General features: G+C 35.0%; 1 protein-coding gene across 3 annotated transcripts in view; it reads left to right on the top strand.

Annotated features, from left to right (window-relative positions):
• The window catches only part of COP1 (COP1 E3 ubiquitin ligase), a 236,812-nt gene that overhangs the window by 36,976 nt on the left and 172,024 nt on the right, over positions 1 to 27,812 (top strand). For 2 of the 3 annotated variants that reach the window (XM_011226884.3, XM_019801271.2), the window contains 3 exons: positions 2,895 to 2,971; positions 3,660 to 3,779; positions 14,702 to 14,770. In XM_011226884.3, coding sequence (XP_011225186.1) covers positions 3,738 to 3,779; positions 14,702 to 14,770 — 111 coding nt within the window. In that variant the 5' untranslated portion in view covers positions 2,895 to 2,971; positions 3,660 to 3,737. The remainder of the gene's footprint in view (positions 1 to 2,894; positions 2,972 to 3,659; positions 3,780 to 14,701; positions 14,771 to 27,812) is intronic. The other variant, XM_034666759.1, reaches the window with a different exon arrangement.

Raw genomic sequence — 27,812 nt, 5'->3', positions numbered from 1 at the left:
ACTTTGCTTACATGGATAGGTTGATGGGGAGTGAAGAAATTTTGTTGACAGTAACGTCACTGAGTTTTTTGACCTCGTTCTGACTTAAGAAATTAAGAAAAAAACATTTATTATTTATCATCAAAAACAATCTTAATGCTCAGTTAGTTAACAAGTCAAGTCCTTTCTTTAATTTTAATGAAAGCAAAGAATTGGAAGCCAAACACTCAGAAAAGATTTGGTTTTCTGATCATTATAATCATATAATTTTTTGTCAAGACAAGTACTTTGATTTTTCCTTTCCCTCCTTAAACACTATACCACAGACCCTTTTTCTTCTGACTTTCCTTCCCTTATCTTTTCTTCTACCTTCCATTGTAGTCTATTTCATTCCCCTCTTGTACCCTCGCTCCTCCACATTCACTATTCTTTCCATCCTACCTGGTCTTAAGAGCTTTCTTTCTTTCTCTCCTTACCAGAAGCTTCTTGCAAGGTCCACATCTATCCTGCACCTGGCCCCCTCCCCCAATTCCTGCAGTTGGTCTCCTCTGCTCCTGCCAAGACTTGCTCTCTAGCTCTCCCTATCCCTCTCTCCAGCTGCCTGCCTCCATCTCTCTCCCTCACTCAATCTCTTTTCTAGCTTTCTCTGTCTATATATAAAATTTATAAATTGAATTTTATCTTCCTTATGAATAACTGTATTATTCTTTGAAGGGACAACGTGAATGCTAAGTTTAAAATGCTGGCTTAAAAAAAAATAAAGCATATAACATCCTTACTACTGCCAGGTAGTGTCCTAAGGACTTTGTGTGAGCTAACTCATTTAATTTTCAGTCCTATGTGATAGGTACTTTTGTTATCATCCTCATTCTTCAGGTGAGGAAACTAAGGCACAGAGAAGTTGGGTTACTTGTATAACGTTATATAGTAGTATTGGTGGAATTGGGATTTGGTCCTGTGCATTCTGTCTCACAAGTATATGTGCTTTAACTATACTCTCCTGTTTCTAAAAAGATAGCTACTAGAATGGAAGCTTTAGAAATAAAAATGCATTGTTTGTTATTAGTACTGTGGTCATTTTAAGGATCCAGAAAATTGTAATTATGGATATAGACTATCCTTCAAGTTCACTGATACACGAGATTTCTCAGTAAAATGCAATTTGATGTACACATGTTAAGTATTACAGTTCAAGTCAGTTTTTATTCAAATGTTAATTCTGTAACTGAAACGTTAAACTCTTAATTATGTACTTTTCTTCATTCCCACTACATTATTTCAAGCTCTTCTTTCTCTTCCCTGGGTTATAATAGTAACTCTGCTTGTGAGATACATACCAGGCTCTTCAGAATCAGGCTCCCATCTATCTACATTTCCAGCCTTAGTTCATAACCTATTAATCATTAACAAAATCACTTTGACCCTGTGTTTCAGCTATATTGATTTAAAGTCATCTTATCTCTTGCTCTTGTATGACTTTAACCCCCTCTTTCTCACACCCTTCTCTGAATTCTTTTCCACTTCTTTCTGCTTAATGAATCTCTGTGTGCATGTTATGGCTCAGTTATAATGTCACCTTCTATGTGTAGCCTGCTCATTTACACTTTGATTGCTCCTTGTCTTGTGTTCTTTATAAGTCTACTCCAATGATAGTACTGATTGTCACATTGTAACTACTGCCCATATATATTTGTCTTCCTACTCTGAGTTGCTTGAATCTTAGATCGAATCTTACTTATATTGAGTCTTATTTATCTTTAAAGCTTGGATTCCTAGTATGCGTTTGGTACTTCTCTGGTATGTTTGGAAGTATTTATAGTTGGATTGTGGTATAGTGGAAAATATTAGATAGTTGGATTTGTATCCCAACTCCGTTTTGTATTGTATGTCACCGTGAGTAAGTTCTTGATGCTCCCGCTAATATTCCTCATCTTTAAAATGGGGAGAATAACCCATAGGATAAGGTCTATAAAGTACTAGCCTAGTGCTAAACTGAGTGCTAGTTTCTTTTTCTTTATCAGATTTTTTGTTGTTTTTGTTCGTTTGTTGTTACCAGTTAATCGTTAAAGACAGAAGAAAAGAATCTGTAGAGTTGGTTAATTCAGTGGTTCTGTGATAGGATTAAGGTCTTTCCATCTTTCTGTTCCTCTATCCCAGCATGTATTGGTTCTTTGACTAGCTCCCTCGAAGATTGCAGGATGGCTTTGAGCAGTTCCAGGTATCATCTCTGAATGAAGGGAGGGAAAGAACTTGTTTTCTTCCTATCCTTTTTGTTGTGAAAGACAGCATACTCTTCATTGGTTAAAAGTAGGTCACAAACTTAATCCCATGTCAATTATGCCAAGGATATGAATGCCTAGAGTGGCTTAGGTTAGTCAAGAATCATACCATTGGGCTGGGGTGGAACCTAGCTTTTCCGAAAGTATGTGGCTTGGAAAAAAATTATATGTTGTTTTAGAAAAAGGGGGGGGGATGGTTTTGGATAGGTAACTGACAGTATCTGCCATGGTATTTATAGGAAAATAACAAAAAGGAGAACAAATAAAAATCCTTAGTGTCTACCTTATAGAATCAACTAGGTACCATGTGGAGAATGCAACAGCCTCACACAGTGAGGAATTGTCTCCCTCCAGTTGCTGATAGTGTCATCATTGAGATATGTACGAGAAAGCACATATTCCATAGAATTCTCCTTTAATAATAGTGGTAGTAATAATAACAGCTGTAGCATTAGAGTCTGTGGCAAATTTGTTTTCTAATTTGAAATAAAATGAAAACCTAGCATTTTTGGCTTAGCATCTTTTTAATTTGGGGACTTTTAAAAGTGAAAATAGAATGCGTTTAAACAGAAGAATTAGATGGTACGTTTGACAATACAAATTATATGTGCTTTTTTGCTTTGTTTCTCTTTTCAGTGAATGAGCTCATTCTCAAACAGAAGCAAAGATTTGAGGAAAAGAGGTTCAAATTGGACCACTCAGTGAGTAGCACCGTATGTTTCAACTCTTATTACTATTTTTAGTAAATTTCGATTTGTTGTTTTTATTGGTTTAGTATTAGATATTAAAGCTTATAGTATGTCATTGATTTTGTTTTTAAAGAAAATTTGTTTACGATTATTCTGTTTAATAATAAAGAACTTTGTTAACTGCATTGTGTAAAATTTAGTGATCATCTTTTGAAAGGTCTTCTGGGATCACATTGAGTCAGAGTTGGCTTGTAATACATGACATTTGGAGGATTATATGGCAGGGTGGAACTATGGTTGGTAATTTGGAAAAACTGTTGGAAGATTCTCAGTTTAAGAGAATCAGTCCTAAATTATTGAGGGAAGTGAGCCTAAATTAATACGTTACCAAGTACAAAGTTGAAATATAGCTAGACAAATAATTAAAATCCAAGCATTTATTTTGAAGGGAATTACACCTTTAGATGGCTCACTTAACATTTTTCTTGAATATGCCTTCTGTATCTGTTACCTAGATTGATTTAAGGGAGAAATAGTGTTTAATTTATAATTAGAAGGCAGTGGGGAACCACTGGCTAGGAAGTAGGTTAGAATATTATAGTGTATTTTTGATATCTATGTAATAAACATATTAGGAAGTAGCAGTTAAACATTTATTTTAGGCTCTTTAAAACAATCTTCTTAGGAAGTTACTGTGTTTCTTCATTTTTAGAATGGTCACAGGTGGCAAATATTTCAGGATTTGTTGGGAACTGATCAAGATAACCTTGATTTGGCCAATGTCAACCTCATGTTGGAATTACTAGTCCAGAAGAAGAAACAACTGGAAGCAGTAAGTGGCAGTTGAACTTTAAAAAATTTTAAGTGGTGGTCTATATTGCATTGAAAAAGATCCAGAAATGTTTAAAAATAACAGGGTATCTGTCACTCAGTCCATCCAATTTTATTCAATAAGAAAGAGCATGCGCAAGGTATCACTTCTAACAGATTCCCCTTTTTTAAGTGAAAGAAAAGACAAATTTCTTATAAGTTGTAGTGGCCAGTTTATATGAAGAAAAACAGTGATAAGAAAGATCATGAGAAAGTACAGTTTCATTTTAATAGGGAATAATTATATTGGTCATTTTTCTTATAATGAATATATTCCTTGCCAGATTGTCCCTTATTCACATGACATTTGGAAGAGAAAATAGAGATTATTTTTACCTACATAAAATCCTTTTAGCAGGTGTCCATTGGTGACAGTTGTAGTGTATGGCTTAAATGAAGGCATTTAGAAAGATGGGAACTGGAACCAAATATATCCTGTTTCATGTAATAAAATGTAAATAAATGTAAAATTGCATTTATTTCATATAAATAAATACAAACAACATAAAATATAAACAATATAAAATGTCAGTTTGCATGTATTCAGAATTGAATACGATCTATTAGGAGCAACTCAACACCTTAGCATAAGTAGATTCCCCTCTGACCTAGCTTAAACAAAAAGGGGGTATCTGTTGACAGGGTAAGGGAGTGAGTAACTAACATGTGAAAAGGAAGAGTTTTAACAACTGAATATTGGGAGGATTGGAACCATAGCCAGCTTCTCTGGAGACTCTAAGGAAATGAGATCAGGCACTTGAATGTTGTTGGATCTTTCTTTGGTGCTTGTCATTTCTGTTTCTTTGGGACAGGTCTGATTTTCTTTTCTCAGATGTTTATAACATAACGTGGTGATTTGTACTTTCTTCATTTATATTTATGTATTTTGATAGAAGAAAAGGGACTCCAATTTCAGTTTAAAAAATTCTATGGGTAGATTATTAATACAGCTTAGATCTGGATTCCATCTGATCCAATGGGAATCTTAGTAGAAGAAGGGAGTAGCTGAGGTTATGCTTACCAAAATGATTCTCCCATTCTGGGAGGGGGACAGGGCTGGTGGAAATTTCTCCCATATTTTTTGGGAGAGGGGGCTTTATCTTTTATTTTTTTCTTTTAGTTTTACTGAGGTATAATTGACATATATCACTGTATAAGCTTAACATACCCAGCATAATGACTTGACGTACATATATTGTGCAGTGATTACCACAGTTCTCTTCCTCTGCCCTCTCCCCCATGTACACATGCGTGCTCTTTCTCTCTCAAGTAGATCAATCGATCAATCAATCTTTGTAAAGTAAATTGGGCTCTGTGCTGGGCATGGGCCCTGCTTTAGATTCTCTTCCTCTCCCTCTGCTGCTTGCACACTCCTGTGTGTGCTTCTGTGCATGCTCTCTCTCTCTCAAAAATAAATAAATTAAAATTAAGAGAAGTTTATATAAAAAGTTTCATATTGTAATTATCCTTTTGACATATGCCTCTTTGTTTACTTTTTGAGGTTTGTGTTGCTAAATATAGATCTAGTTCATTTTAACTTATATATGGTGTCCATTGCATGAACATATCTATTCCCCTATGATGGACATTTATGTTCTTCCTGAATCTTAGCTGTGAGTGTCAGTATTAACATTTAATATTGTTATACATGTTTTCTTGTGCTCATGTATATACATTTAGTGATTTAAGGAATGAAATTACTGTTTATAGAATTTACATGCACATTTTAACTTGCCAGATATTGCCAGGTTGCTCTTCTCTGGGTTTATACTATATGAACACCTGGTATTTTCTTGTTTTTAGTTATTGCCAATATGATAGTAGTGTGATGGTTCTGTGTATGTGTGTGTGTGTGTGTGTGTGTGTATTGGATGTTGCTACTTTTCCAAATAGATATTTTGGTAATTGAATTTTAGTTGAATTGCATTGTGGTCAGACAACATTTATATGATTTTAGATTGGGTATTTTTCTTGATTCCATTTTATTTGCTTTATGGGTTTATCACGGTAAGTTTTTGTTTTGTTTCTTAGTGGTTGCTTTTGTTTGTTTNCTTAGTGGTTGTTTTTTTTTTTTTTTTTTTTTTTTTGGTGTTTTTTTTGTTTTTTTTAGATTTTATTTATTTGAGAGAGAGAGAGAGGGGGAGAATATGAGGGTGGGGGAAGAGCAGAGAGAGAAGCAGATTCTCTGCTAAGCAGGGAGCCTGATGCGGGACTTGATCCCAGGACCCTGAGATTTACAACCTGTGCTGAAGGCGGACACTCAACCGACTGAGTCACCCAAGCGCCCACTTTTGGATTTTTAATATAATTGTTGTTACATTGTAACTTCAAATAATACCCTTCATCTGTATTATAGGAATCTTAGAATAATATACTTCATTTCCTCTCTTCTGGCCTTTGTACTATATTTTGTCATACATTTTATTTCTATATACTGATAAGGTTGTGTTAAAAATATAATTTTGTCTATTTTTCATTAATTGTGATTTTTGCTTAATGTATTTTGAAGCCTGTTTTTTGGCATATACGTGTTTAGGATTATTATGTCTTCTGGACATACTAGCCCCTTTCCATTATGAATTGTGTATGTTTATTGCTGGAAATATTTTTTGTTCTGAAGTCTGCTTTTATATTTTTTGATAGCCTCAGTAGCTTAGTTATGATTAGAGCTTCTGTGGTATGTCCTTCTTCATTTTTTTACTTTATTCCATCATTGTCCTTGTGTTTTAAAAATGTATCTCTTAATAGTATGTAGTTGAGTTTCTTTTTTTATTTATATATTTTTAAAGATTTTATTTATTTGTCAGAGAGAGAGAGTTCAAGCAGGGGGAGTGGCAGGCAGAAGCAGGCTCCCCACTGAGCAAGGAGCCCGATATGGGACTCGCATGACCCGAGCTGAAGTCAGACTGAGCCAACTGACTGAGCCACCCAGGTGTCCCTGAGTTTCTTTTTTTAAGCACACTCAAATAAACTTATTTAATTCAAGTTCTTCAGTTCATTTTAATGTAATATAATTATTGATATTGTCAGGTTTGAGGTCTGCCACTTTGGTATTTTCTATTTTTCTATATATTATTTATTCTGTATTCTTCTTTTCTTGCCTTCTTTAGAAATCAAGTTTCTAGGAGTTTCCATTTTAGTGTTACCTTTTATCTTTATTTTTCACATACTTCTAAAATTGTATTTCTAGTAGTTTCTCTAAAGATTATAAAATACTTTTTTTTTTAAAGATTTTATTTATTTATTTGACAGAGAGAGAGACAGCCAGTGAGAGAAGGAACACAAGGAGGGGGAGTGGGAGAGGAAGAAGTAGGCTCCCAGCAGAGCAGGGAGCCTGATGTGGGGCTTGATCCCAGGACCCTGGGATCATGCCCAGAGCCGAAGGCAGACGCTTAACGACTGAGCCACTCAGGCTTCCCTATAAAATACTTGCTATAGCCAACCTTGAGTTTATAGTATGCTACTTCATGGATGATGTATTCATAGTGATACTGAATTTATACTATTTTATGGAAAATGTAAAAGTTCACAATAATTCAGTTTACCAAATCCTGCTTTTTGTGATTAACTGTTACTCAACCTCACTAAATATTTGTTTTTGTTTTAGTTAATAGGCTTTCGAAGATATGCAAAAAACCCCCCACAAAAATAAAAAATCCTCTTTAAGTCTAATATTTACCCTTTCAGATGTTTTCATTTTTTTCTTGTGTATCTGAGCTGCTATCTTGCTCATTTCCTTTTGTCAACATAACTTTTTTTTTTTACTATTTCTTGCAGAGCTGATAGTTCTGTTCTCTATGGAAGTCTAGTTATTTTTTTTTCTTTTTAGTACTTTAAAGATATGTTTTCATTGTCTTTTTACTTCTTTGTTTTTGATGAAATTAGCAGTCATTCTTACTATTCTTTCCCTGAAGGTAGTATAGCTTTTTTCTCTTTAGTTACTTTTAAGACATTCTTTTGTTTTTTTTAAGAGATACTCTTTTTGACATTGTTTTTCTGCAGCTTGACTGATATTTTTTAGTTTTATTTAAAAATATTTATCTTGTTTGTTTTACAGTACCAGAGGATCTGTTCTTTGAACATTATGAAGGTTTATTCAGCCCTATACTTTCCTTTTCCTCTAGGATTCCAGTTATATGTTATAATGTTTTATATTATCCTACATATTTCTGGTGTTCTTTTCTGTCTTTGAATTGGTATAAATAATTTATATTGGACTGTCTTTGAGTTCATTATTTCTTTCCTCAGCCTGTCCAGTCTGCTTCTTACCCCATCCAATATTTTTTTTATTTCAGACTTTGTATTCTCCATTTTTTTTCAATGTTTATTTATAAGTAATCTCTATACCCAGTGTGGGACTGGAACTCATGACCCTCAGATCAAGAGTCACATGTTCTTCTGACTGAGCCAGCCAGGCACCCTGTAATTCTTCATTGCTAAGATTAACATTTTGTTCTTTCCATTTCTTTTCTGTAATTCATTTGTTTCACTTGTATTGTCTACTTTTCCTCTTAATTCCTTAACAATATTTAGTAATGTTTTAAAGTCCTTTTTGCCCATTCCAGCATTTGGATCACCTGTTAATTTCATTCTTTTGCCTGTTTTTTCTTTTGACTTTCCATCTTTGTATGTCTTTTAATTTTTTAAATTGTAGCTTAGACATTCTGTATTCAAAAGCGTATAGAGACTACAGTAGTTTATACTATCTTCTTGAAAGGTATTGCCTTTTCCATTGTCAGGGAGCAAGGATAAGAGATTGATCTCTCTTTGGTCTAATTGGGAATTTAGCTGAGTTTGGGTTCAGTTGTTGCTTTAGTTTCAGTCCGTTGACTTTAAAGAGTATAGTTGACCCTTGAACAACATGAGTCTGAACTGTGCAAGTCCACTTATACGCAGGTTTTTAAAAAATAAATACTGTAAATGTATTTTCCTTGTGATTTCTTTTTAAAAACATTTTACTATCTTTAGCTTACTTTATTGTAAGAATATAGTATATAATACATGTGCAGACTATATTAATTGACTATGTTATAAGTAAGGCTTCTGGTCAACAGTAGGCTATTAGTAGTTAAAATTTTGGAAGGCTGAAAGTTATACGTGGATTTTCGACTGTGCTGGTGGTTGGTGTCCCTAATTCCTGTGCTGTTTAAGGGTCAACTATAGTATTTTACTTTTTAGTTTATCTCTTTTTTATTGTTACTGGGAGTAACCTTTTACATTGTAATCTGAAGAGTATTGGTTACTATTTATTTTAACTTAAATATTTTGTATTGTGAATGTGTGTATGATAACAGTTCTTTGAAATTTTAGTTGCTTATTCTATGTACTATTTATATTGTCACTTTTTATAAATATTCCTCTTATATATATATTTTAAAGATTTTATTTATTTGAGAGATTGACTGAGAGAGAGATAGAGAGAGAGAGAGAGTGCGTGAGCCTGGGGGAGGGGCAGAGAAGGGGAAGCAGGCTCCCTTTCAAGGAGGGAGCCTAATGTGGGGCTTGATGCCGGGACTCCGGAATTGACCTGAGCCGAAAGCAGGTGCTTAACTGACTGAACCACCCAGATGCCCCTATTCCTTGTATATTTTGAAGCACATGTTTTCTTTTTCTCTTTTTTTTTTTTTTTTTAAAGATTTTATTTATTCATTTGACAGAGAGAGAGACAGCCAGTGAGAGAGGGAACACAAGCAGGGGGAGTGGGAGAGGAAGAAGCAGGCTCCCCTCAGAGCAGGGAGTCCGATGCGGGGCTTGATCCCAGGACTCTTGGATCACGTGCTGAACCTAAGGCAGACGCTTAACGACTGAGCCACCCAGGTGCCCCCGAAGCACATGTTTTCTGAAATTGTTTCAGGGGATTATTTATATTCTTTACATTTAATTATTTAATTGGGTGTTTGTATCTTCTATCTATTTAACAATTTTTTTTTAAAGATTTTTTTATTTATTTGACGGAGATAGAGACAGCCAGCGAGAGAGGGAACACAAGCAGGGGGAGTGGGAGAGGAAGAAGCAGGCTCATAGCGGAGGAGCCTGATGTGGGGCTCGATCCCACAACGCCGGGATCACGCCCTGAGCCGAAGGCAGACACTTAACCGCTGTGCCACCCAGGCGCCCCTATTTAACAATTTTTATTAAAATATTTTTGCTTTTAAGATTTTATTTGTCAGAGAGAGACACACAGAGAGATGAGCATAAACAGAGGGAATAGGCAGGCAGAGGGAGAAGCAAGCTCCCTGCTGAGCAAGGAGCCTGATGTTGGACTCGATCCCAGCACCCTGGGATCATGACCTGAGCTGAAAGGCAGACACTTAACCGACTGAACCACCTAGGCATCCCTATTAAAAAATTTTCACAGTAAATCCCTTTCCAGTGCAGAGAGGTATATTAATTTACTAATATGACTATGGATTTAAAAATTTTTCTTCTAGCTGTCAGTTTTTGGTTTATAATTCTTGTTGTTCAATGCAAAGAACTGGAAATTACTTGACTTAAAAAAGGATTTGTTATCTAGTCTTAAGAGTAATTTATAAAAGATTGGTTATTCTTTTTTTTTTTTTTTTTTAAAGATTTTATTTATTTATTTGACAGAGATAGAGACAGCCAGCAAGAGAGGGAACACAAGCAGGGGGAGTGGGAGAGGAAGAAAGCAGGCTCATAGCGGAGGAGCCTGATGTGGGGCTCGATCCCATAACACTGGGATCACGCCCTGAGCCGAAGGCAGCCGCTTAACTGCTGTGCCACCCAGGCGCCCCAAAAGATTGGTTATTCTTAAAATAATATTTATTTATTTGAGAGAGTGTGCACCCATGTTGGGGGGGGCAGAGGGAGAGACTCTCAAGCGGACTTCCCGCTGATTGCTGAGCCCGATGCGGGGCCTCAGTCTCAGGACCCATGAGATCATGACCTGAGCCGAAATCACAAGTTGGATGCTTAACTGACTGAGTCACCCAGGTGCCTGAAAAGTTGTTATTTTTATAAAAAGTTTTGTTATCTAGTCTTTACTTAAAGTAATTCGCTTTTTTAAGCAGCAGTATTTTATTTCTTTGTTTTGCTGTTCTAGAGCCTTTCATACCCCAGAGACTGTATCAAGGTAAATTTCAGGTGGGTTAAAGATACATCTTTCCCCCACCTACCATCCCTTTTTAAACTTCTTTAAAGAATGAAAAGAAAATTTCAAAGAAGAGGTTGGAGTTTAGAAATGGAATGATGTCTGATGAACAGATCAGTTTTAAGAAGACAAATATCGAAGGTTGAAAATTTGGGAATTAATTCCCTTAAAACTCTGTGTCCACATATGCTTTGAAAGGTCTACATGTGGGGCGCCTGGGTGGCTCAGTCGTTAGGCATCTGCCTTTGGCTCAGGTTGTGATCCCAGGGTCCTGGGATCTAGCCCTTTGCCGGGCTCCCTGCTTGGCGGGGAGCTTGTTTCTCTCCCGCTCCCCCTGCTTTTGTTCCCCCTTTCACTGTCTCTCTCTCTGTGTCAAATAAATGAATAAAATATTAAGAAAAAAAAAAGGCCCACATGTATCCTCAGCTGTTCAAGGCTATTGTAGCTAGTCATAATACCAGAAGTACATATCCTTTAGAGTTTTTTTGGCAGTTTTAAGGAAACTATGTATTGATACAGAGAAAAATTATCAAATGATAGTAACATTTGTGTAAGATCTGGCAATATGGCTCATTTGTGAAGTTTTACATGCTTATTTTATAGACAGAAAACCTGAAGCCAAGTAGGGGAGACATTGGTAAGATTTTACAGGGTTTTTAGGGTATAATGCTAGAACTTTTGACTTCCTGACATACCTGGAAAGTTTTATCTTGTCTTCTGTTCTTTCTTGTTCCCCTGACCCTCTTTGCCTTCTCCTTCCTTTGAAAAACAAAAATCTAAGTAAAATATTCTCCTAATTTACAAAGTCAAACGATCTTAAAAGGTTTATAGCAAAAAAGCAGCAGTCCTCAGTTATATTACTCCTTATCTTTAATATTAACTCCTAGGAGCAAACTTTTGTTTTTACTTCTTATTTCTAAATAGCATGCTTTATTGTTCTACTTGGAAAGTCTTATATAAGGAAACATTTCTTCCTTCAAAATTCCAGTTGCCCTCCTGTTGAGAAACTACTCAGAGTTAACTCTTCTTGGGAAGATGAACTCATAGTATATAAGCTTATAAGGCCCATATTATTCATTTATAGTAAAATATATAAAGGTTAGTTAGACTCGATCTTCTCATAGTCTGACCAGTGTATTTTTACCCAGTTGGAAAGTTCTCCAGAAGCCAATATCAGAGGGATATGGAATTGGGACATGAAGAGTTAATTATATAATCACCTGTGGGCTATGATCAGGCAGTTGCTTCTGTTTTCATAGTAGAGATAATCTTATGTCATTTTTGGAATAAAAAAGTTAATTGCAGAAAAAATTTGAAAAATACAAAACCAATGTTTAATAAAAAATTGAAGCATATTCCTTTTCAGATCAGACGTGATCTCTTTTGAGACAATTGACTGTAAACCAGACGGGACAAACGTAATAAAACTTGCTATATTGCAGAGCAGTAAGGGTGGAGAATAAGAATCTAAATATATTTCTTCTTTTTTTCTTAATTTTTTTTCACTTTTACTCCAGTTTCCTCATCTGAAAATGAGATAATTAGGCTAAATGATCATATCGTTTATGGAAGCTTTGGCAATTGCAAGAAATGATTAGAGAATTACCTTCTTGTACTTTACTTTTAGTGGTGGGTTAAATGACTTATTTAAAGTATTACTTTCCTGTTCAATTTCTGAGACAGTTCTAACAGAACATTATATGGCTATTTTATTTTGATAAAATCGGCTATATTCTTCCCATTTTTAAGCATTTTCTTTCTTAAGTGTGTACTATTTTATGTACTTTTATTTTTACATATGAAATTATAGTTTCAGAAATTTGCCATTTATCTCCTTTTTTGAAATTATTCCTTTAAACACGATTAAATTGCAGAAAAGATGCCATTTGCTGAATTAAATTCTAGTGTACTAGTTGGTCCTAGTTTTCCTTTGACCTTGACGCTTTGGGGGCTTTCTCCCCCTTTCTCCAAATCAGTTGCATTCTTACCTTATTTACATGACATAGTTGATAAACTGAAATGAAGTAGTCAAAGTTAGTATTTTGAAGGTAATTTGTTCACATCCTTTGCAAATGAATTAAGAATGTTGACTGTGTATGTTCCTTTTTATATAAAGATATGACCTTTGCACTCTAACCAAATAATCTGTAGATAGTGATAGATAATTAGCGTAAAGAAGTCCTAAGAAAGATGCAGAGGGTATTTGTCACCATTGTTGGGACACAGAGCCCCTGTCAGTTTGTTCTCTGTGATAGTTTAACTTACTTTTCAGGAATGTGTCTAAGGTCTTATAAATACCAGTTTGTTTCGCGAGAAAACATCACTTTTATATCTTCATGATACTGTGTTTTATAAGTTTATTCAGTTATGAAACATTAATTCAGTTATGTTAATGGGAAAATCCTAATGTGATTGTCACTTCATATTTGTTCTCCCTTGTCCTTATTGTCTTGACTTAAACATTTCATTGACCTATTTTGCCTCTTACGTTTAAAATATAAAGATTCCTTCTCTCTCCTCAGAGGGGATAGACTCTGGGAGTGGGATGGCTATGCCTTTGTGGTATGAGTAATATCTTAGTGATTTTCCAAATTTTGACTGGCTTATTCTTATCATCTGGGGACTTGTTAAACAAAGATTCCTGTCCCTGTGTTTATTTCAACAAATGCCCCAGATAATTCTGTTGCATAGCAAGGTAAATGAAAATTTTATTAATCTTTGTTTGATTTGGAAGTGATTTACTTGGCATTATTATTATTTTTTCAAGTATATAAGAAATCAAAGAGTTACCTTTGTTTATAAACCATCTCATTCCATTTTTAGCTTTTGATACTCTTTTACATATATTCATTCATCAGGTTCGCCTGGAATTACTTGGTTCTTTGTGTGAATTTTAACGGTAAAAGATAAATATTTGCAATTTTATATTTTATATCCAGAAAATGTCAAGCTTATAATTATCTTTTATCTGTTACATGTTTGTTTCACTTACCAATTTGGGTTATTTACTTCTCCCTCCACTTGACTATATTAAAAGATTTGTTTTTGAATGTTTGATTTTGACGGAAGTTTTCTGTGGAAGTATATTAATTCTCACATCTGTGTGAGTGGTAATAACCACAAATAGTAAGTTTAATTTCTGAAAGATACGGATTCCTTCCATATTCCTTATTCTCCTGCAAATGGAATTCTTATGGAGAAAGTGATGTTAGTGTCTAGAAACTATGTTGATTCCACTGTGATTTTTGTCTTGATATTCTGTTAGTTTGGTTGGAAGAGAAAGCTGGGACAGATAACAGAATTGCCATTTCACATAAATAGTTTTTTCAGCATTAGATGAGGACTGTAATTTAAAACACTAGTTTCTTAAAATTAGCTTTAGTTTTGGGGAAAATGGCTTTTTTTTTTTTTTTTTTTTAAAGATTTTATTTATTTCAGAGAGAGAGATGGAGAGTACACATGGGGACAGGGTCAGAAGAAGAAGCAGACTGCCCACTGAGCAGAGAGCCTGAGGCGGATATCCATCCCAGGACCCTGGGATCATGACCGAGTGGAAGGCAGAGGCTTAACCAACTGAGCTACCCAGGCACCCTGAAAATGGCTTGCTTTTAAAAAATCCCAGTTAGTGAATGGGAAAACTGATTAAGTAGGAGTAATAGGCTAACTTAAATGGATGCATGAATTTGCTTCATACTGGTTATACTGTGGTGTTAAAGAAAACTTTGAACTCGTAGTTATATTTTTAAAAGAACAATTATAATTTTCTTTTATAGGAATCACATGCAGCCCAACTACAGATCCTTATGGAATTCCTCAAGGTTGCAAGAAGAAATAAAAGAGAGGTATATTATTTTGTATGTTTTACATAATGTTTCATTTACTGTTGCTGACTATTACCACTTTTCCCCATTTTTGTAAAGACATTTCATGCTAAAAAGTTTATATAAACATTTAAAAAGCATTTGAGTTGTAGGCGGTTTTCTAACTCTTTGTTATTTTAACTTCTTTTACCTTAGAACTTGATATTTTAAAAATCCCTTTTGGGAGATGTGCTGAAAAGTTTTTTGTAGGATTGAATACAATGACTTACCTCAAAGCGATAAAAAATAGAAAAGAGAATTATCAAATGACAGCCTACCCTTCACCCTGAAAAGAGAATTTTGGAAATTTTAGATAATAAAGTCTTTAGAATGTGTTGCAAATTTACCTTATGGCAAAAATGCACCCTGGGGGAAAATAGAAGTAAAAATATAGCTACCTACTTAGAATCTGGAAAGTAGAAGACAAAAGATAGCGAAAAGATAATTTTTTTATTAGTAATCTTATAATCAGAATGTACTAATTTAATGTTCATAAAATTCCTTAGTCATTTCACACTTGTACAAAATATGGGACAATCAAAGGCAAAGTCCTGTGCTATAGGGAGAATGCTAACATAACTTTGAAAGCAGTTTTGTATTTAAATTCCTGTCACAAATCTCTTATATTTTTATTTTAAGTTGTCTAATTAGGTTGTTTTTTAGTCATTTAAAAAATACATGTAACGTCTTTAATGTGCTAAGTTCTAGACTATTATTTGTGAAAATAAAAAGATGAGAGATGTTTTTATTTTGATGAAGTTCTGTTAGTGAGCATTGTCAGAACCTTTACATTATCTAGTTTGATATTTTCCTTTTTTGACATTCATGATGTCTGTTTTTTAACTTTTTCTTACTTTGTTCAAATTGTATTTTTCTGTATTATGATATTGTTAATAGCTAAATATTCTTTATATGGTTTATGACTATTTTTCTCTTATCCTTAAGTTTTGCTGAGCTAATAATTGTGATTTTAATATGTCTATTAACAAAAAAATCTTTAGTATAAATTTAAAGTTTATTCCTTTCTGTTGCTTCTTGGCCTTTTGGTTAAGATCAAGTGTAAAATTTATTCCTCTTGATTTTTTTATTTTCTTTTTTGGTGGGGACTTTTTAAACTGCAGTATGTGTAAGAATCACCTGAAGATCTTGTTAGAATCGAAGTTCTGATTAAGGGTGTATGTTTTGGAGCCCCATAATCTGCATTTCTAGCAAGCTTCAGGTGATGATATTCTTGGTCTTTGGACTATGCTTTGACTAGCAAAGCTGAAAATGTTAAATGTGGAAATAAAATTATTAATTTAATATGTACATTCAACATCTTTATAGAAAATTCTTTGGAAAAGTGATGGTTTTTCATATTCCGTACATACCTCCCAACTTTAAAACAGAATGTGAAATTGTTTTGCAGTAGTTCCATATGCCTCTTTCTGCTTTAGACTTTGAACTCATTGAAAGTGGGATTAAGTACATGAGAAATTACCTGATAATGAATGAGTAAATGACTCAATTAAGTGTACAGTCCAAACATGGGGATGTCTAGGGGTTAAATTAAATGGCTGTTCATTATCTGTGTCCTGTATTACTTAAGGTTTTCGTTAGTCCCTGAGGTTTTTCAGTGCTTTTCTGGGGATCTTTTAATGCTTGCAACAAAATTGTTAGATTTGAAAATGTCTCAGGTAATAAAGATAACAGCACGTAACTCTAAAAAAAACCTGTGAAGATTCTGAGATTAATACCTTACTAGCAGGCTGACAAATTAGCCCGTCACAGTTTTCTTTGTGCTGTCAGTTCCAGGATGAGACTTCTGGGCTGGAGATACAAGACTTTATTATGGCACATCTGGCACAGCTGTTGCGTGTTTGCATGCTTTCTTGGACCCTCAAGTCCCACAGGGGCGATGTAGAGATGGGCTCAGGTGAATGCTGCACATACAGTGGATTTATGTAACAAGTAAGGAACCTTGAGCTTAGGGAATCCCAGTCTTTTAAAGGGGTCTGCTGGAAAACCTGTCTAGTCTTTGCCCTTTAGGGAGATACTATTTTTACCATATTGATCAGAAAACAAATCTGCCCTCTGTCCTGGAAAAAGTCACTATTTCTGTATTGCTAGGGTATTTGCTGTAGAAACATCCTTGAAAAGATAATTTGGAACAAAAGCTATGACAGCATGTCCTGAAGTGGGAGAGATTGATAGAGAGTTGTTTCCTAGTAAATAACTCTTCCTCGTGATATGAATTTGTCCTCTCTCTGATGTGGTGACTGATGGCCTTGAACAATATCTTCTAAAATACTGTGTTTGATCACACAGCTCTTAGTACCATTGTTTGTATATTTTTGTCATTAAATGTCTGGGTTAATTGTGCTTTAGAATTGTACAGCTTAATTTTAGTTTGATCCTTGTGATTGAATGATTTCTCCCCCCCACCACCCCGAACCATATATTCTAATGGTAGACAGTTTAACCAAGAAGTGTGCTAGTTCTAAGTACTTCCGGATATTGGTGCCTTTTTTGTGCACTGATTATATTGTCATTAATACATTTTGGTTTTCTTTTTTTTTAATGTACCCATGATTGAGTGATTTTGAGTATTTCAGGCTTAATTATACAAGAGACTCTGAGGAGCTAGGTTAACAAAGTTCCTCAAATTTGAAAATTTAGTGCTAGGTTAACAGACTTTAAAAACTTAAAATTAAAAAAAAATTAAAAATTACTTTGAATTTCACAAATTTCTTCATAATTGGAGTCAGGTACAGTGGTGCTATGTAATCATAATAAACTTTAGGGGTGCTTGGGTGGCTCAGTCAGATGAGCGTCTGACTCTGTATTTCGGCTCAGGTCATGATCTCCGGGCTGTGAGATTAATGTGGGGCAGGTTCCTCCCTGGATGTGGAGCCTGCTTGAGAGTCTTTCCGTTTCCTCTGCTCCTCCTCCTCCTCCCCTTTCTCCCACTTGTGTGCATGTTTTCTCTCTCTCTCTCTCAAATAAATGAAAAAGTAAAACTTAGTTTAGGAAATTCGTTGATTAATACCTCATGATTTAGTACAGACAAATGAAGTTAATGATTATATTTTCTTGCATGTATTATAAAGTATTTGCATGCTTAATCCTCAAAATGAATGTAGTTGTTAGAGGTCTCGTCTCCTGTTGTATAATTTATACTTGAACTTGTTCAAGCAAAATGTAGGCTGACCAGGAGGCAAACTACTACTTTTTTTTTTTTTTTTAAAGATTTTATTTGTTTATTTGACAGAGATAGAGACAGCCAGCGAGAGAGGGAATACAGGCAGGGAGAGTGGGAGAGGAAGAAGCAGGCTCCTAGCAGAGGAGCCTGATGTGGGGCTCGATCCCATAACGCAGGGATCACGCCCTGAGCCGAAGGCAGACGCCCAACCGCTGTGCCACCCAGGCGCCCCTAAACTACTACTTTTTGAATTTATTTTCCTAAGATTAGCATTCATATGTTGGAAATTAACTTTGTGATCTTAGACTTAATTTTTATTGGGGTTATGATGAGTGTTGGTTTCAATATTGATGTATACCAATCTAAGAAGTTAAATCTGCTTTTCAGATTTAACGTACTTATTTACTTCAGTATCATATCTTGCTAGTCCTTTTGGGCTATTAGAACCCTACATTTAATTTTTGAGTAATTTTCCCCTATTGAAAAGAGAAGAGCACATAGTAGTAGGCATTTGCATTAGTTATCTATTACTGTGTGACAAGTTATGCTCCAATTTGATGACTTAAAAAAGTAAACATTTAGTATCTTGCGTCAGGAATTATGGTGCAGTGTAACTGAGTTCCTTGGCTCAGGGTTTCTACCAGGCTACAATCAAGGTGTTGGGCAGGGCAGCAGCAGTTTGACCAGGATAGGAACCCTTCCTAGTTCACCCACTGGCTGTTAAATAGAGATACCAATTTTTTCCCCCTGGGGCTTCTCCATAGGGAGCTTTCTACATAGCTGCTGGCATCTCGCAGAGGGATCAAGTGAGAAAGAGCATTTTGAAGATAGCAGTTAACATAATTTTTGTAACTTAATCTTGGAAGTTACATCCCAGCACATGTGCTATTTTCTGGTCATTAGAAGCAAATCATTAAATGCAGCCCACACCAAGAGAGGGAATTACATGAGAGTGTGGCTACTAAGTGGGCATCCTCGGAGGCTATCTTAGATTCTGCCTACCACAGCATTTAATAAGTATACGTATTTAAATGAAAATGTTATTCTTTGTTCATGGTCTGATTGAACAAAGGAGCTTTGGGTTTCATGTAAAAGCTAAATTTGTACTAGCATTTCAACAATTGTCCTATATTTAATTTGATTTAATTTTAAAATATACTTCTGGATATTTGTGGTGCCTGTTTATTGTAATAGGATAGTTTTGATAAGTCTTGGCTTCCTTTTTGTTTTGTTTGGAATTCTAGTGAACTAATTTTACAGTGTTTCTGTATGAAATAAAACATAGAAAAGTCCATAAAACAAGTTTACAGTTTAAAGATTTATGATAGAGTGACTATCCATGTAACTACCATCCTGATTTAACAGTCCTGGGACTCCCAGTGTTCCTGCCTAACCTTTCTGGATTATAGCTTTCTCCCTGGCGTATTAGGTGGTCAATATACTGATATTTATCACTTTCCTGTTTTTCTTTATCATTTTGTTGCCTTAGTATTTATAACTTGCTTTTTTAAGCTTTAATATATTTATTTCTGCAGCTTGTAATGTTTGTTCTGTTCTTCTCTGACTCAGTGTTAAGGTTCATCCATATTGTTGTATATGGCTATCATTGATTAGTTTTGTGTATAGTATTTTATTAAATGAATATACCCCAGTTTTGTTGTTGAAGGACTTTTGAGTTCTTTTCAGTTGTTGCCTCTTCACAAACTATGCTACTGTCTTGTATATGTACCCAGGTGTATGTACGCATATATATCTATGGTATGTATGTAGGAGTGGAATTGATGAGTCATAGGACATATATGTCTTCAACTTTAGTAGATAACAAACTGTTTTCCTAAGTAGTTGTATTAGTTACTCTTCTTACAGATAGGCGTGTATGCATGTTCCTTTTGCACTGTATTCTTGCCAGTACTTGGTATCACAATAGACTTTCTCACTTTAGCTGATCTTGCGAGTATGTATTGCTGTTTCTTTGTTGTTTTAATTTGCATTTCCCTAATGACTAAAGGGGTTGAGCATACTATGTTTTTTGTTGGCCATTTGGATTTTTTGTGTATGTGTAAAGTACTTGTTTGAAGCTTTTTGCATCTTTTCTACTTAGTTGATTTTCTTAATGGTTTATTGTTTATATATTCTAGGTAAAAATTCTTCCTCCCATCTATTTATTTATCTTCAGCAAATATTTTCTTCATTTAATTGGGCTGCTTATTTCCTTATCTTAATGTTGTCAGTTGACAAGCAGAAGTTTCGGTTTTTAATAGAGTTAAATTGATTGGTCTTTTCTGTTATAATTAGTGCCTTTTGTGTTAGGTGAAGAATTTCCGACCTGAGGTCATGAAGACATTTTGCCATATTAAGTACTTGAAGTTAATTTTTTTCGTCTTTTACATTAAGATTATAATCTGCTTGGGAATTTATTATTGTGTATAATGTGAGGGATAGGCAGCTTTTCGTATGGATATACAGTTGTCCAAGCATCCTTAATTAAAAAGTCCCTCCTTTTCCTATTGCTCTCAAGCACCACCTTTGTCATGCATAATGTGTCCTCATATGTGAGGGTCCATTTCTAGGCTCTCTTTTGTGCTTCACTGGCCTATTTGTCTATCTTTTTGGCAGAACTACATTGTATTTAATACTGGAACTTTAAATTACTGTTCTTCTTAGCTATTAATAGCAAGTTCTTAGCTATAAATAGCAAATTCTTAGCTATTTATGGCTCTTGTTATTTCTATATAAATTTTAGAACCACCTGGTATAGTTTCATGGTAAATCTGCTGTGATTTTTATTGGGATTACTTTGACTCCATAGATCAATATGGGAGAGTATATCTGTATACAGTATTGAGTCTTCTGACCCGTGAATGTGGTATTTCTCTGTTTATAATTTGGTCCTTAAGAATGTCTTCCAAAATTTTGGGTGCCTGGGTGGCTCAGTCGTTAAGTATCTGTCTTCGGCTCAGGTCATGATCCCAGCATTCTGGGATCAAGTCCCGCATCAGGCTCCCTGCTCAACAGGAAGCCTGCTTCTCCCTCTCCCACTCCCCCTGCTTGTGTTCCCTCTCTCGCTACCTCTCTCTCTGTCAAATAAATTAAATCTTTAAAAAAAAATTTTTAAAAAAAAGAATGTCTTCCAAAATTTCGGTATTTTTCAGGGTATTACACACTTTTCTTTTAGATTTGTTCTTAGGTCTTCATCATTTTTTTTATACTATTATAAACAATGTCTGTGTCTTCGATTTCAGTTTCTTACTGTTTGTTGCTGATATAGAGAAATACAGTTGATTTTCATAGATAAGTTTTTTTTATATCCAGCAACCTTATTACATTCTCATTAATTCTGATAATTTATTTGTAGATTCTTTTACATCTTCCGTATACACATCGTCATCTGCAAATAATGACAGTTTAGTTTCTTTCTTTATGATCCTTATATCTTTTATTTATTTTTCTTGTCTTACTCTGCTGGCTAGGACATCCGGTACAATGATGAATAGAAGTGGTGATAGCGGGGCATCCTAGTCTTGGTGCTGATCTCAAAGTGAAAGCTTTCGACGTGTCACCATTAGGTATGATGTTTTCTGGAGGGTTTTTTGTAGGTACTTTCTTTCTTTCAAGGGAGTAAATTTCTATTCCCGGTTTCCTAAGAGGACTTCTTTCCCCTTTAATCATGAGTGGGGATTGAGTATTCTCCAGAGTTTTTGTGCATCTGAGGTGATTTTCACTTTTTTTTCATTTTGTTAATGTTGTTAATTACATTGGTTTAATATTAAAGGGTCAATCAACTTTGCACCTAGGGTGATTAACCATCCTAATTTGCCCAGGTGTATTCTAGTTTTATCACTGAACATTCTGCATTCTAGGAAACCCCACCAGGATGGTTGTTTACCCTACTTGTATTCCTTTTGTAAACCAAACTTGGCCATGATGTGTAGCCTCTTCTCTATTGTTTGGTTTGCAGATACTTGATTTCGGATTTTGCATCTATTTTCATTAGTGACATTGTGCTGTAAGTTTTTTCTTACACTGATCGTGTCCAGCTTTGCTATAAAGATTGTTGCTTTAGTCAAATGAGTTGGGGAATGTACCCTCTTTCTATTTTCTGGAGGAATTTGTATAGTCTAGAAAGGATATCTTTGCTGAATGTTTGAAGATTTTATTGAAGGACCCCTCTGGATTTGTTGTTGGCTGGAAGAAAGGTTTAAACTATTGATTTACTTACTGCAACACTTATGTGCTTATTCATTTATTCTGTTCTAAAATAACAGAATAACTGTTATACAACAGTTATGCTTATTCAGTTTTTGTTATAAATATCACCTGTAACATGTTATACTTTTTCTAGGAGTTGTCTGTTTCATCTAAATTTTCAAATTATTGGCATATTGGTTTTAGTATTAAGTTTTTGAATGCTCCCAGAGTTTTTAGTGGTATCTTTCATTCCTGACTCTGCTTATTACTGCTTTGTCTTTTCCTCTTTTTTCTTTTTTTTTTTTAAAGATTATTTATTTATTTATTTATTTATTTATTTATTTATTTGACAGAGATAGAGACAGCCAGTGAGAGAGGGAACAAGCAGGGGGAGTGGGAGAGGAAGAAGCAGGCTCATAGCAGAGGAGCCTGATGTGGGGCCTCGATCCCATAACGCCGGGATCACGCCCTGAGCCGAAGGCAGGCGCTTAACCGCTGTGCCACCCAGGCGCCCCCCTCTTTTTTTCTTGATCAAGTCTTGCCTGGGATGTATCAGTTTTATGAGTCTATCTCAAAGAACCAACTGTTGTCATTGTTTATGTTTCCTATTTTATTTTTGCTTTCCATTTTACTAATTTATGCTCTTTACAATTTCTACTGTTTTACTTTCTTTGGTTTTATTTTATTGTTCCTTTTCTAATTTGTTAACTTGAGTGTACATATTATTATAGAGACTTTTTTCCCCCTAATATAGGGATTTAAGGCCATTTGCATCTAATGATTTTAGTATGGCGTTCTGTTTGTTATACCTTAGTTCAAAATAATTTCTAATTTTCATTATAGTTTTTCTTAGGCCTGTGGGTTATTTAGAAGTAAAGTTATTTGGACATTGGGATTTTCTTTTTATCTTTCTGTTGGCGATTTCTGTTTTGATTACATTGTTGTCAGAAAATACTTTGTGTTTTATTCCTTTGACTATGATATTTACACTGTCGCTTAATGGTTAAATTTTGAAATATTTGTGTTTGAAAGAGAATGTGTTTTCTGCAATTGTATGCTGTCATGTAAAGTTTGTTAAATGTATTGTGAGAATTTTCTGCATTTTTACTGAGCTTTGTTTCCATGTTAGGTGAATTACTGAATAATTATATTTGAGGTGAGTTTCTTCTAGACAGCAGAGATTTTTTTGTCCACTCTGCCAGATTCAGTCCTAATATATTTAGACCATTTACATTTAACGTTAATGTTAAATTAACGAGCCTACCATTTTATTATTTTACGTTTCTTTTCTCTGTTGGTTTTTATTGTTTTTGTTTTCTTTTTACTTGAATGTTTTTTAGAATTCCATTTTTATTTATTTATAGTGGTTTTGAGTACTTTTCTTTATAGATTTTAGGAGTTACTATAGATATTACATTATGTTTATAACTTAACACAGTACTGGCATCTATTTACATTTGCTTTTAAATAAGCCATCTCATTATGTCGCCTGTAGTCAGATTTCTTTCTTTCTCTCTCTCTCTCTTTCTCTCTTTCTTTCTTTCTTTCTTTCTTTCCTTCTTTCATCTCCCTCCCTCTTTTCTATTCTTCTCTTTTCTTTTCTTTACTTTCCTTTTCTTTTTTCTTTCCTTTTTTCTCTTTTCTTTTCTTCTTGCTTGTTTTATGCTTTCTTTTCAACTTAAAGTTATAGTCAGAGGACTGAATAAAGGTTGTAATTAAGCCTGTCTGACATTACAGAATTTAGGTGTTAAGTATGTATATGTTTATGGGGTAGTGGTATGGTCTTAAAGTCTTAGTTTCTACTTCATATGGCTAAATGAGCTTTGCTTTTGGTAGTAACTTGTGGAATGAATGTATCTGTGTGTTGTATGTGTATATGTGTGTATACACATATATAAATAAAGACTTTTTTTTTTTAACAGAAGTTTTAGGTTCACAGCAAAAGTGAGAGGAAGATGCAGAGATTTCCCATGTACTCGTTGCCCTCACGTGTGCAAAACCTCCCCAATTATCGGCATCCCTCACGAGAGGGTACATTTGTTATAACTCATGAACCTGACATAATCACCCAAAGTCCGTAGTTTACTTTGGGGTTCTCTCTTGGTTTTGTACATTCTTTGGATTTGGAGAAATGTGTAATGACATGTATCCATCATTATAGTATCATACAGCGTATTCTCATTGCCTTTAAATTCTTCTGTGCTCCACCTATTCATCCCATTCCCCACCTCCAACCCCTGGCAATCGCTGGTTTTTACTATTTCTTTGGTTTTGTCTTTTCCAGAATATTATAGAATTGGAATTATATGGTATATAGCCTTTCACATTGGCTTTTTTCACTTAGTAATATGCATTTAAGTTTCATTCATGTGTTTATAAGTTTTAGAGCCCGTTTCTTCTTAGCACTAAGTAGTATTCCATTGTCTGGATGTGATACTGTTTACCCTTCGCCTACTGAAGGACATCTTGGTTGTTTCCAAGTGTTAGCAATTATGAATAAAGCTGCTATAAATATGGTTTTGTGTAGACATACAACTTTTCAGCTCCTTTGGGTAAATACTAAGGATTATGATTACTGAGTCATATAATAAAATTATGTTTACTTAATGAAATTGTCCAACTGTCTTCCAAAGTGGTTGTACTGTTTCTCTTTCCCGCCAGGAATAAGTGAGACTTCCTACTGATGCACATTCTTGTCAGTATCGGGTGTTGTCATTGTTCTGGATTTTGGATGTTCTTTTTTTTTTTTTTTTTAAAGATTTTATTTATTTATTTGACAGAGAGAGAGAGACAGCGCGAGAGAGGGAACACAAGCAGGGGGAGTGGGAGAGGAAGAAGCAGGCTCCCAGCAGAGGAGCCCGATGTGGGGCTCGAACCCATAACGCCGGGATCACGCCCTGAGCTGAAGGCAGACGCTTAACCACTGTGCCACCCAGGCGCCCCGAGGATTTTGGATGTTCTAATAGATATACAGTGGTATCTCATTATTGTTTTTATATATATGTTAAATTTTGGTACTCTCTTTTTAACACAGTTTTTTTCTGAAAGTATACGAGTATTCTTTTGTTCAGAATTGAATATGTCAGATGATTGAAATAGTCTTGGCAGCTACAATTTATTCTAATTATATTAGCTTTTATTTTTTTATTTTTTTAAAGATTTTATTTATTTACTTGAGAGAGAGAGTGAGTACGCACTAGAGAGAGTAGAAGCGGGATGGAGGGGAGAGGCAGAGGGAGAGGAAGAAGCTGATTCCCTGCTGAGTGGGGAGCCTCAAAGTAGGGCTCAATCCCAGGACCTCTAGATCACGACCTGAACCGAAGGCAGATGCTTAACTGACCAAGCCACTTTGGTACCCCTAATTGTGCTAGCTTTTAAAAAACAAAATTCACACACTAATTTTAATACTTCAGTATATTTTTATCAAATCATGAGTGTAGGTTGGATAAATAAGTACCATTGACACCTATGTGCAGCAAAGCAAATGTCAATAAAAAAGGGCTTCTTATTTTCAAATTCTTTTACATTTTAGTCTTCTGGAATTCTGAAACTTCACTTTTTTTTTTTTTTTAAAAAGAGAGATTGAGTGTGCGTGCAAGTGGGAGGAGGGTGAGGGAGAGAGAGAATCTCAAGCGGTTTCCATTCTGAGTGCACAGCCTGATGCAGGGCTCGATCTCCCAATCCTGAGGTCATGACCTGAGCCAAAATCAAGAGTTGGATGTTCAATGGGCTGAGCCACTCAGGTGTGCCTGAAACTTTACCTTTTAAATTTAAATGTTTTTTAAGTTTTCTTTGGGTTTGGGCACAACATGCTGTGTTGAAAGTGGCCTTGCTATTAATATAGGCTTAGGGCTGAGCTTCAAACATTTCTCCATCACATGCGTTTGTTACTATTTTTAGTAACCCCCAAATTCATAAGGATATGCTCCAGGGTGGTTTTGGTTATCATTCCCAATTAATGATCAATTTTCATTCAGATAATGGTAGTTCATCTTTGTGGACTTTCTTCATATCTCCAGATCGTTCTTGGACTCTGATTCATGCTTTTATTCTAGATCCTACTGCTCCCAGTTATGAAACATGTTTGAAGAGTGAATTTAGATTAATTCCTCTTTCCACTTCCTTAAATTGTTGTCCTTTGTCTTTCTTCTGGTTTTTAGTACTCTAATGTCTTGCACTGATGCCTGATAGAGAAATACTTGCTTCTCTTATATCATCACTCTGCTCTTACACTTCTGGCCACCAAATGTGTGAGTGATTTTTACACTAAGCAATTCTTCAATTCTATGCAGACACGAATTGAGTGCCCCCCAATTCTATTCAGTTCTGACACTATCTACCTGGTGTTTGCCCCAGATTCCACAGGTTAATGGCTCAGTCTTATAAGGCTGAGATGCCACTTTAGATGCTAATTGCAAGTCCACCTTGCCACTTGTTCTTCGGACTGACTATAAATTGGAGGTTCCAATGACCTCCTCTTTGGGTTTGATAATTTGCTAGAATGGCTCACCAAACTCAGGAAAACAGTTACTTGCTAGGTTACCAGTTCATTATAAAAGAATATACAACCCAGGAACGGCTAGATGGAAGAGATGCACAGGGCAAGGTATGTCGGAAGGGGCATAGACCTTCCCATACACTCTCCAGGTGTGCCACCCTCTCAGTATCTCCACGTGTTCACCAACCTATATGGTTGGTTCCCTTCGCAACCAGCCCTCATCTGGAGGTTTTTCAGGAGCCCTCCAATCATGTTCTTAAGCATACAGAAACTTACCTTCAAGGGTTTTAGGAGCTGTGGCCAGGAGCTGAATGAAGACCAATTATATATTTCTTATTATACATCACAGTATCACAGTGCCCTAGTAATTTAGCTAAACCCCTTCAGAATCTCATTGAATGTAAATGCCTCAGATTTAGTGTGTGCTAAGTGATTTCCATTTCTCTAAACTTTAAAAAAAATTCTTTTGTCTTGACACTTTTTCAGACTTTTTCACATAGGTAGGTTGCATCATTTCATGTTCTCTATCTTAGGGCAGCATTTGTACCTTACTTATTTAATCCTTTACTTTTTAAATTTTATAGTATTTTTATTTTTATATTCCCTGGGTTTTTGATTGTCAATAAAGTTATTGTTTTAAGAAAAAAGTATAATATAATTAAAAACTTAAAAATTCTCCCATTTTCCAGGGAGAACAAATGATATATAATCAGGATATTTATTCTAGTATGATAGTTGTTTTATTTTAAATTGAACCATAGGCAATTACTGGTTTTGGACCAGTAATTATTGTTATTATTGCTTGAACATTGGCAGCTTTATATAGTTCACCTCATATAAAGCAGCATCCATATATAATAAGAGATGTATTATCCAGCATAAGCTTTGGGGTACTAAAAGGATGGGGCATTATCCTCAGAGAATAGGACATTAGAGTTTACTATTTTGGGATTTCAGGTGATATTGGAATTTTTTCTGGTGTTTTAAGTTCAAAAGTGATATGAAATTATTAATATGATCTTAATTATGTATTGTGTATCACACCAGTGATATTGGCTATCTCTGGATGTTGGTACTGTACATGTTGACATTATCTTTCCTTTAAATGTATTTTTTAAAGCAGTCATACTAAAGACCCTCAGCATTTGTTTAAATAA

This window comes from Ailuropoda melanoleuca, chromosome 8 (assembly GCF_002007445.2).
Source record: "Ailuropoda melanoleuca isolate Jingjing chromosome 8, ASM200744v2, whole genome shotgun sequence".
In the NCBI taxonomy this organism is placed as follows: Eukaryota; Metazoa; Chordata; class Mammalia; order Carnivora; family Ursidae; genus Ailuropoda; species Ailuropoda melanoleuca.
Note: the sequence above shows the minus strand (reverse complement) of the source record. Positions and strands in the feature narration are given on the sequence as shown.